Here is an 11,573-nt window from a genome sequence, read left to right on the forward strand (position 1 = left end):
CCATTTTCATCCGTTTGCTATGGCTCACTGAGTAAGAAAGGATTTCAAACAAGTGCCTTGCTTTACCATATAGTTTACAAAAGTTTGACCGAATAGAGTAATATTTTATATGAAAAAATGATGTGCTTTGACAGTCCCTCATTGCGCCAATCTCCTCCCCTTACTGCTTTTGACGACGTCATTCCCTATTTAAGCACTGCGCAACGCTCTAGTCTAGATTATCAGTTTGCAGACGAGTAAAGGTTACCTGCTTCAACAGTGCTTGAACGGCAACCTTCTACTCTTACGAAGCAATTTTTTTAAAAAATGAAATTCATCCCTTTTAAGAACCAAATTAGATCAAGCTACCCATAACATTTCGGAACATCGTTAATACCAACAATTCCAATCACTCACACCACCACTTCGGACCAGAAAAAACAAGGTAAGACAAATAACATATCTAGCTAAGAATAAATAAGTTACTAAACTAACGTTAGCTGGTTGGCATAATAGTTGGAAGGATTATGTAATTTAACGTAGTTTGCTAGCCACTGCCGTACTAGTGAGGGTGGCTAGCTAACTACGTTAGGTAACAAACTACGCTACCTACTGTAGCCAGCTAGTTAACGTTAACAAGCTTGTGACGATAACGTAATAACGCGGAGTGATCTTACGTTTAAATAAATACTAGTAGTTAGCTAAGTTGTCTTATGGCGGTGTTTTTCGATATCACGGTGTTTTACTTCATGTCCTTGTTTTGCCAAATTCTGGCGTCCAGTATTGGGAACTATTTTTTTCAGTGGTCGTCTCCTTGATTTGCCGTTGCGTCGTCACAGCACCAATTTAACTCGCTGCGATCCCAGACGTAGCGTTTTCGCCATCTCCTACGCACACCGCGCCCTTTGTTCTTCTCTGCCTGTTTCAGCGAGCTCTCCTCGTTTGCGGTAGAATTAAGTGGGGAAAGTCGCCAAATGTTATCAACTAAACATTGTCTGTCTGAACTCGCTCTCGTTAACAACTTAAACATTTTATATTCTCTCAAATAAACTTCATTTATCAAAATAGAATTTCAGTTTTTTTGAACTTATTTAATTGGGTTAGTCAGTTAAGGCCAAACCTGAGGCACTGCGATGCAATGCCTTTGACTGCTGTGTGACATCAATATCCCATGTGACACCAATAAAATACCGAACATTTATTTTACTGTCAAAATTGACTACAGTATAATTGGGGTAATTTATAGATGTTCCGAAGTAGCCTTATCGAAAGACCAACCCAAATCATAATTAGGACTCTTCCCACCTATCAAACCACACCCTGGAACCAATTCGTTTGAGATCAGTCATAGCTGGTAGCATTTCTTAATGAACCAAATCAAAAACAAGGCAATATCAGGAAGTGCAGTCGCCCTTATAGCAGACCATCTGCTTAATCTGTATGTATTTTGGGTGGCGTCGACCCTCTTACTTCCCCTCTGGGTGCAATATGCATAGATACGGTCTAAGTATCTAGCTAAATAGAGGAATATATTTGTTTCACTATTTAGTGGCAGCTGGATTTGCAATGACAACGACCTGCCCATGTTGAAATGCATCAGTAGTTTTGATGATAGTTACACACGGACACGCGTGTGTGGAGAGGTGCAAGCTTCATAGAGTCCAAATACTTGCGAGACTCGCGCTCTTAGCCAACTAAAGGGCTACAGTGACACCTCTCATAACCAAACAAACCATTTATCTATTGCATGGACTATGACCTGATGGCACCAACTTTCTGTAACGTTAGACTGAATTATTGAGGAGTGACAGTCTTCACTTTGGCATCCGTGCCCTCCATGCTGTTTTAAGTGCCGGAATTCATTGAACCAAAGTGTCCGAAACATGCTTTCCTTTCCTCTTTTGACAGTTAATGTATTTCAATTTCAGAAACATGCCTTCTGTGAGACAGAACTTCCATCAGGACTGTGAGGCTGCCATCAACCGGCAGATCAACCTGGAGCTGTACGCTTCTTATGTCTACCTGTCCATGGTAAGAGCAAGAGACTGGAATGGAGATGTAGTAGGGAAGAAGGGTTTGCTAAGCGTTGTCAAGGACACTAGTATGACAAATTGAATGACTGATGATTAGATTACAGGTCCACGGAGTCATGCGGTGTAAAGTTTACACCCCATGATGGTGCAGATGGGTGCGTTCAACACCCTGGGTTCAGGCACTCATTTTAATACTAGGGCTGGGCGGCATGGCCTAAATCATTGTTTTCGACCTTGTGAGTAATTATTTTATTTAGTTATCACACGCTCTGAATAAGCTTTGTTGAAAAATTCACTTTCAGAAGTCGGCAATAATCATGAATTCAGGCTTGTGAAATTATATCTAGGCTAAATATAAGCCTTCCACAACCGTAAGGCTCACTAATATATTAATCAAAGTATTTTAAAGTGCTTTCTTGCCGTAATCACTGATAACGGGAGGCAAGCATGTTTATGCCCCTAACTTTCTCACTTATTATTCACGATTCAGTCAGCACTATTTGTAATGATGTTTAGTGTAGATGTGTTTAACATTCTATTTAGTGACTCCTAAATTATGCTTTATTTACCGTTCATTTCTATTGGATGCAAAATAATCTGAAACAAACAGCAAATGCATCCAACCAATTTTGTGTAGACAAGCTTGACGTCGTCATTGTGCGCTAGGAATATGGGACCAAATACGTACATTTTAATACACTTGTTAATTTGTCTCAGTCCAACTCTTTTAGGGGACCAAAAGTATTATGTTTAAAAAGTGCTGTACTTTCTAAACGGTTTACCTGATATGGGTGAAAATACCCTTAAATTAAAGTGGACAGTCTGCACTTGAACCCCAGTCATTGTATCATTTCAAGTGCTGGAGTACAGATCCATGTCACTGTACCAATACTTGTGGATCTCATTTTATCTGCTTACTGATGGCACAGTGATCACTAAACACACATTGATTCCACTGATAGCCAGCCACTACTTATGTCAAGATGAATATTTTGATATTGGGCTTTTGATTTGACAAAGTTAAGGTCTTGTGATCAGCTTTTCATGATAGAAGTGGAACCAGCCAGGTAGCTTTGAACTAAAGGTCTTTACTTTTCTCTCCGTCTCAGGCGTATTACTTTGATCGTGATGACCAGGCCCTACACAACTTTGCCAAGTTTTTCAAGGACCAGTCCCACGAAGAGCGTGAGCACGCTGAGAAGCTGATGAAAGTTCAGAACCAGAGGGGAGGGAGAATTTTCCTGCAGGACATAAAGGTGCTTGTGTGTACGTCCATGTTTTGCCTGTTAGGAAATGCGTGCTTTCAACAGGAGTTTAGTGTGGGGATATGGTAGTGCCCATCTAGGGAGGGCCAATGGGAGATTGAGGGTGTGGACCACTTATCTCTCACAGACATTTAAACTGCCGCCAGTGATCAAAACTGTCAGGGAAAAATGTATGGTTGCAATGAGAACATTAAACAGCAGCCATATTGGATCCTAGAGAAAGACCGACTTTGCTTACAGAGTAATGCAATGAGGGGTTAAGAAAACAGACATTTTAAACTTGACTGATTGGCTGCTTAATGTGTACTCCAGTTTCTGACATAAGCTGGTGGGGGGTGGTGTGGAAGCACTACTGCTGCTCTAACAGCATATGTATGGCTTGTTCCAGAAACCAGAGAAGGATGAGTGGGCTAGCGGTGTGGATGCCCTTGAGAGTGCCCTGCAGCTGGAGAAGAGTGTAAACCAGTCCCTGCTGGACCTGCACAAGGTCTGCTCTGAACACAACGACCCACACGTGAGTATTTGGAGACAAGAACTATAGAAAGGCAAAATACCATGTTATTTTAACTGCAAGATGTTAAAAATGTCTGAATAGTTTAAATCTGAATCTAATCCACCCACATTTCACATAATTCAGGATATCATAAACCGTGCCCAAATATGAAAAGCCTGACCTACGTCAGGTTTTTCCGTGTACACTTTCATCAGTACAAGTCCAGTGGGGCACATGAAGGTTTTACTACTCTGGGTTGTAAAAAAAATAATAATAATAAAAAATAAAAAAACTTTTACTCTTGGGTCTAGAAGAACACTAGATTATTCATCCCTGTTCTGTTTGAGGCATCACTCCACTAAGTTTTGCTTAACTGTTTTTCCTTGTGCTCTTGTTGTCCTTTTCTTTTTCTCAGATGTGTGACTTCATTGAGACACACTACCTGGACGAGCAGGTGAAGTCTATAAAGGAGCTGGGTGACTGGGTGACCAACCTCCGCCGCATGGGTGCCCCGCAGAACGGCATGGCCGAGTACCTGTTTGACAAACACACTTTGGGGAAGGAGCGCGAATAGATAGATATTTTCTTGCTGTAGTTCTGTCTTGCTTGATAGATCTGACGAGTCTATTTTTCTGTCAGGGACTGGCATCAATAAAGTTTATCCTTGAATCCTTAGTTTGCACTAAGCTTAACCTCCAGTTCCTATAAGCCAGTAGCTCTTTGCCTCTCCAAATTGACTGTATCCCCTGCTTTTGTTTTGATGGCGGTTGTTGTGAAATAAAAACTCTCTGGATTCTGATTTCTGCTTATGTGTGTCTAAAGATTAGTCTAAATGGTCAGCATTCAGACAGTTAAACAAACACTGATAAAAACTGGTCTGACACAAAATGGATGGAATAAGGCCCATTCAAGAAGTTTGAAGCACTAGTGGAACCTTGAATTGAGTGACTATATTGATTAGAATGGCACTGATATTTCTAAGAAATTATTTAAGCAAATTCAGCTGATCCCATTGCAATAATGTGTGTGCAGGGCCCCAGTGATTCAATGCTCTTGTTAAGAAACCTCAACACCCAGGTGGCTCTGAAAGGATTTAATAGATATACTGTCAGAGTACACCAAACATTAGGAACGCCTTCGTAATCTTGCGTTACTGTATCTTCCAATAAGTTTCATTCCAATGCTTTATCCATCAATTTCATTCAAGTGCTTATGGATACATTAAAGTAAAAAATTACTGTCCTCAGGTTTCCATCCAACCTTATGTACATGTTGGAATAAAGATTTTTGTTGTGGCCACCACAATTTAAGTTGCTCATCCCTGTTGTAGGCTGTATCTATGAGCTGTTGGCTTGAGTGACTGTGTCAATCAATACCAGAGTGAGCTCCTTTGCTATATTAACTCAATATTTTATGTAAAATCATCAGTTTAAAATGTGGTGGAAACCAATAACATTTAGTCTCTGACTTGTGGTCAGACTCGCTCGTGCGGAAACACCTATGCTTGCGCCTTTTTTAAATGCTCATTTGAATGTCATTGAACACAAGTGTCCATTTTTTTTTTTCTCAAACATCCTTTCTGAATTTAAAAGTGAACTTCATAGTAATCTAGTTTGTCAAAAGTGTCTAATCTGATTACAATAATTTAGCTGCTAATGAAATGGATTACATTTACCGTTTTTTGTAATGCTTTACATGTAACGGATTATGTAATCTGTTACTCCCCAACCCCGCTCTTTGTGTACAGGGGCGTCTATGACATCCTATCTAGGGTTCTACATCTATGATCAATGTGTCATTTGTACTGTTAAATATGTAGCCATATGGATATATGTCACATTTGACTATGAAACATTGCAGTGGTACTGTTCTCTCTGAGGTGGATTTATGACATTTTGCAACAGAATATGATAGTCTCTTTGAAATGAAACCATCTAATGATAGATTTCAAACAAATAACACTGTCAAAAACAGGATGTGATGTTGAGGAAATTCCGAAGTTTCATTTCCAGTCAGAACTGTTAGTCAGGAAAGGAGAACTGGCATCTCAGCTGGCTTTCACTGCCAACAAAACATTACTGTGCTGCAAGTTTATATTGTTCAACTAAAACTGAAACTAAAACAAATATTAATCATGAAAAAAACGAATACTCATACACATGACATGCACATAAATTTATACTGACTACACACACTCATGAAACACTGCTGCTACTCTATTCATCATATATCCTGATGCCCAGTCACCTTACCCTTATACATATCTACCTCAATCGATCCAGTATCCCTGCACATTGTAAATATGGTACTGGAACTGACCCTGTACATAGCATGCTTACTTTATCATCTTTTTATTTCCATATTTCGTGGGTTTTTGTTCTCCCTCGATTAAAGCATTGTTAGGGTTAGAGCTCAAATTCTTATTTACAATGACAGCCTACCCCAGCCAAACCCAGATAACGCTGGGCCTATGGTGCACCGCCCTATGGGACTCCCAATCACAGCCGGATGTGATGCAGCCTGGATTCTAACCAGGGACTGCAGTGATGCCTCTAGCACTGAGATGCAGTGCCCAAACTGTACTTATGCATGTGACATTAAAACTTGAAACTGAAACTTGAAATAAAGTCATTAACAGACCTATTTGAAAAACTAAAAGTATTCTGAAACGTGGAATGACTCCAATGTAAAATTGGAGTCATGAGAAGGGCTAACCTTTGACCTGACCCATCACCTTATATATTACTGCCCCCCAGTTATGACATCCCAAAAAACACACAAAAACTCTACAACCCATATTTCTTCTAGCCTCCCACAAATGCTTAATGCTCTTAACACTAAAACTGAAACAAAATAATATAAAAATTAAATATAAATATTTTTTATACAACTTAAACTAAATAAAGTTATGTAAAAACTAACAGAAATAAAAACAAATATAAAAACACATAACCTTGCTGTTCTGTCTCCACACTGACATGTCATTATGCTACCAACATGACGTCATCATGGCCATAAAAGTTTAAAACTAGTTTACATTTTTTCTTTTTTTTGTTACCTTTTAAAATTGTAATATTTGGTGACACTTTACATTAAGGTACTATTTTAAGTGTGTTTTAAGTACATGTAACTGCCAAAATAAAGGAAACACTTGAATAAATGATGGATACAAAGTATATTGAAAGCAGGTTCTTCCACACAGGTGTGGTTCCTGAGTTAATTAAGCAATTAACATCCCATCATGCTTAGGGTCATGTATAAGAATGCTGGGCAGGCCATTATTTTTGCTATCATGGCTATGCCCCGTTGGATGACATTGCCCCCATCCACAGTGGTCACTGATCTGGTTGGCTGAGCCATATACCATGGCTGTTTAAGTGACCAGATCTCAACCCAAATGAACACTTATGGGAGATTCTGGAGCAGCGCCTGAGACAGTGTTTTCCACCAAAAACAATGATTACCAATTGAGGACTAAAACTAAATAGGACAGTACAGTAAAGCATTAAATACTGTATATTTTTTTCTGATGTGTTGTTGCTGACTAGAAGAGGCATTGTTAGTTAGCCATTCTCAAGAGGCCAGACAGGGGTTATATCCAGAAACTGGTAGGCCTCACTAGATGCTAAGAGGGCTATGTACTTTAAACTATCCATATACATTTTTGTTGTTGCAGTATGCCCCATAAAAGCTCCCTGGTCTTTGTTATTGAATCTTTGTTTGAAATTCACTGCTTGACTAAGAGACGTTACAGATAATTGTATGTGTATGGTACAGAGATTAAGTAGTCATTCAAAAATCATGTTAAACACTACTGTTGCACACAGAATAAGTCGATGGAACTTATTATGTGACTTGTTAATAAGCACATTTTTACTCCTGAACACATTTAGGCTTGCCATAACAAAGGAATTGAATACTTAGTGACTCAAGACAATTCAGATTTTCATTTTGAATTAATTTGTAGACGTTTCTAAAACCCAAATTCCATGTTGACATTATGGGGTATTGTGTGTAGGCCAGTGACATAACATCTTAATTGAAACATTTTACATTCAGGCTGTAACACAAAAAAATTTGGAAAAAGTAAATGGATGTGAATACTTTCTGAAGGTACTGCACATGTCGACAGCAGAGGGAGCACGTCCCATCCACATCGACGGGGCCGCAGTGGAGAAGGTGAAAAGCTTCAAGTTCCCCTGCTCAACAGCACTTCTTCAATCTTAGGAGGCTTAAGAAATCCAGCTAGGCCCCTAAGATCCTCACAAACTTTTACAGATGCACCATTGAGAGCATCCTGTCACTGCCTGGTTCGGCAACTGCACCACCCGCAACCGCAGGGCTCTCCAGAGGGTGGTGCGGTCTGCCCAACACATCACCGGGGGCACAAGGCCTGCCCTACAGGACACCTATAGCACCCGATGTCAAAAGAAGGCCAAAAAGATCATCAAAGACAACAACCACCCAAGTCACAGCCTGTTCACCTTGTTATCATTCAGAAGGCGAGGTCAGTACAGGTGCATCAAAGCTGGGACCGAGAGTCTGAAAAACAGCTTCTGTCTCAAGGCCATCAGACTGTTAAATAGCCATCCTTTGCCGGCCTCCACCCAGTACCCTACCCTGAACTTCGTCACTAGCTACCACCTGGTTACTCAACCCTACACCTTAGAGGCTGCTAACCTATGTACATAGACATGGAACCACTGGTCACTTTAAATAACGTTTACATACATATATATATATTTATACTTGGACTCCGACATTGCTTGTCGTAATATTGATATGTTTCTTAATTCCATTCTTTTACATTTAGATCTGTGTATATTGCTGTAAATTGTTAGATATTACTGCACTGCTGGAGCTAAGAACACAAGTATTTTGCTACACCCGCAATAGCATCTGCTAAATATGTGTATGCGACCAATAAAATGCGATTTGATTTGTAAACAAGTGTAATTGTGACCAGTAGTAGGATAAAAAAGATAGATACTAATGGTAATGGAAATCAATAATCAATGAACAGCAACATAGGTGTGAGGGGGAGCAGTGATTGTGTAACCTGTAAGATACAGGTGCAATCTGTACGATGTGGACATGTAAAGTGCTTTTCATGTCTATGTCTGTTAAATATCTGTATTCTACCCTACTATAGTAGTCTATAATGACTCATACCATAAGGAATCATTCTCTCATATTAGGTGAGAGGCAAATGTTTGGAACCTCATCCATCATGACAATTACGACATTAAAAGCAGAAAAACAAACTTCATTGCCCCCATTAGTCTTATTAATGTTGACACATCCCATTTTGATGTCTTGGTTTTTAAAGCAGTAGGCCGAGTTACACAATTGAGGAGTATCCTCCTTATTGCCCAAGACTTCAGAGCAGGTAATCTAATTTTGTAATGACCTGGAAATTCCTCATCTTGTGTTTCGGACAGACACTTCTGAGTGTAAAACTTGGGAGGACTAAGTTAGGGAATTCCAGCTTTTGCAAAACTAAACTCCTCCTTGGTCTGAGTGGAATATAAGAACAAGCTGCGGACCATAAACCAACACAAAACACAAGGGAGATCAAACTGCCTGACTGACTAACTAACTAAGGAGCTGAAAGGTAAGAGATAACTCTGTTATATGAGGCGGTCACAGTTTAAATGTAATAAAATATCTGTAAATATGTTAGCAATTCATATAGTAGCCTACGTTCTCTCTGTCCATGTTCCTTTCAGTCTGTCACATCTGCAAGTATGAAGCTGCTTCTAGCTGGACTTGTTCTGACCCTTATTGTGGGGGCTCAAGCTCAGTGGTACCGCTTCCCTGGTGAAGCTGCTCAAGGTCCGTTTATACACTTTAATCATTATTTCTTCATTGTTGACAGAAATAGATAAATCACAAATCAAGAGTAACAAATCATTCAAGAGTAACAAATCATTCAAGAGTAACAATGTACAATGTATTATTCGAGGACTCCTTTAAAGTCATTGTTGTTTCTTGAGGCTAGTGGTTTGAAATGTTGTAAAGTTCCTTGTAAGTGTCAAACTCAACATCCGTGTCCTCCTGACCCTGCAGGTGCTAGAGACATGTGGCGTGCATACGGCGACATGAAGGACGCCAACTGGAAAAACTCAGACAAGTACTTCCACGCTCGGGGCAACTATGATGCTGCCAGGAGAGGACCAGGGGCAGGTGGGCAGCAACAGTCATCAGGTGGGTGATTCTCAAATATCTGAGAGACGCTTATAATGTGGTTCAGTTGCTCATCAAATTATCTGATCAAAACTTTCTCCATTTAGTTCTTTATGCCACATTTTGTAAAAATAAAAATAAATGTCTGGTCAGAAAGTCAATTTTACCATTATTGGTTCACTGTGGTTGATGTGTGACTTATGTAATATTTCTCCTCTCTCAGTGATGGCCGGGAGATGGTTCAGGGTTCCAGTGGTCGAGGACATGAGGACTCAGCAGCTGACCAGGAGGCTAACCGCTGGGGACGTAATGGAGGGGACCCCAACCGATTCAGACCCCAAGGACTCCCCAAGAACTACTGAACCTAAAAAAAGGTGGTTACTAGCCAAACTGAAAGGACCACAATCCAAACAACTATACTGCACTTAATTACTGCTTTTGGTAAAAAAATGTCATATTCTCAAAATGATTTTGCCCAAATGTTCTGATAATAGACAGGAACATGGTACTGAAACTTAGTATACAATGTATTTCAAAAGTGTTGCAAAAATAAAGTGATTACGTAACTAGAGACTGAATCTCTTTCTGTAATCAGTATGATACGACTGGGAAGGTTGGAAAGAAATGTTCAAATCCTGAAATGTATACTCAAATGATCTGGGGTTGACATTTTCTCAGCTTTCAACTGGCAACGGGTCAGCCCTTTACAACTAGTAACTGGGACATTTGGACAGTGGGTCAGCCGTACATAGTACATGTTTTTCATAGGATAGACATAGAAGAAACTGAGAAAAACATAGGATAAGGGCCAAAGGGGAGAGGATGGATGCCCCTAATGTTAATGGAACATGACAGTTTGAATGAGGATTCGATTCAACATACTATGCAACTCTATTGAGACCGGAGGTTAGATGAGTAGGCTATGTATAATTTAACGTAGATAGATAATATGCATAAAATTAGTATACAGTTAGGCTTTTGAACATAACCACTCATTATTACAGAATGCAGAATTACAGGCATACTGTAAAATATGCACAGACATACAAATGTAACACAGAGGAATTGTAACACAGAGGAATTGTAACACAGAGGAATTGTAACCCAGGTATATGGCTTTCCTAGGTTTTCAGTTTTTGTCACTCTTAATTTGAAAATATGAACTTTAGGGCTCAAAGTGATGTCAATAGCAATAGATATTGCAATATCAATATCATAGATTCCGCTATATCATGATAAACTTCACCTGAAATGTGTAATGGTTAGCAACAGGGTTCAGCTTCACCAAGTAGAAATAAGTAGCCTCAGCAGTTGCACTCAGCATCTATGTGATGAGCCCTGAAATGCAGCTAGGAAAACATAAGCATCATGTCTTGATCCCCTACATTTATGTGGAAGGTTCACCGGGTGAGCAATGATGTGTAGTTAATGGGTGAACAATGTTAAGTCAGGTTTACCTGACAATCATAACACTCAAATCTGAATGTGCAAGGCAGATAGGTGGTAGAATGGGTATAGTGTTATGTGGATGTATCTATTCATGATGTATTGACAAACTAGATGTGGTAAGTCTCTCCATTACCACATGTAATCTATTCCTGGCAATGAAAAATACAT

At 39.6% G+C, this 11,573-nt stretch overlaps 1 protein-coding gene and 1 pseudogene across 1 annotated transcript; both read left to right on the forward strand.

The window, feature by feature from the left end:
- The first annotated feature begins 240 nt into the window (after positions 1–240).
- Positions 241–4,569, forward strand: LOC115113712 (ferritin, heavy subunit). The gene is made up of 5 exons (XM_029641654.2): positions 241–424; positions 1,908–2,010; positions 3,122–3,268; positions 3,666–3,791; positions 4,186–4,569. The coding sequence occupies exons 2-5, from the start codon at positions 1,912–1,914 to the stop codon at positions 4,342–4,344; spliced, it is 531 nt and encodes a 176-aa protein (XP_029497514.1). The 5' UTR covers positions 241–424; positions 1,908–1,911; the 3' UTR covers positions 4,345–4,569.
- Positions 4,570–9,273: 4,704 nt separating this feature from the next.
- LOC135565607 (serum amyloid A-5 protein-like) lies at positions 9,274–10,527 on the forward strand (annotated as a pseudogene).
- Positions 10,528–11,573: the final 1,046 nt, after the last annotated feature.

Source organism: Oncorhynchus nerka, linkage group LG28 (genome assembly GCF_034236695.1).
Source record: "Oncorhynchus nerka isolate Pitt River linkage group LG28, Oner_Uvic_2.0, whole genome shotgun sequence".
In the NCBI taxonomy this organism is placed as follows: Eukaryota; Metazoa; Chordata; class Actinopteri; order Salmoniformes; family Salmonidae; genus Oncorhynchus; species Oncorhynchus nerka.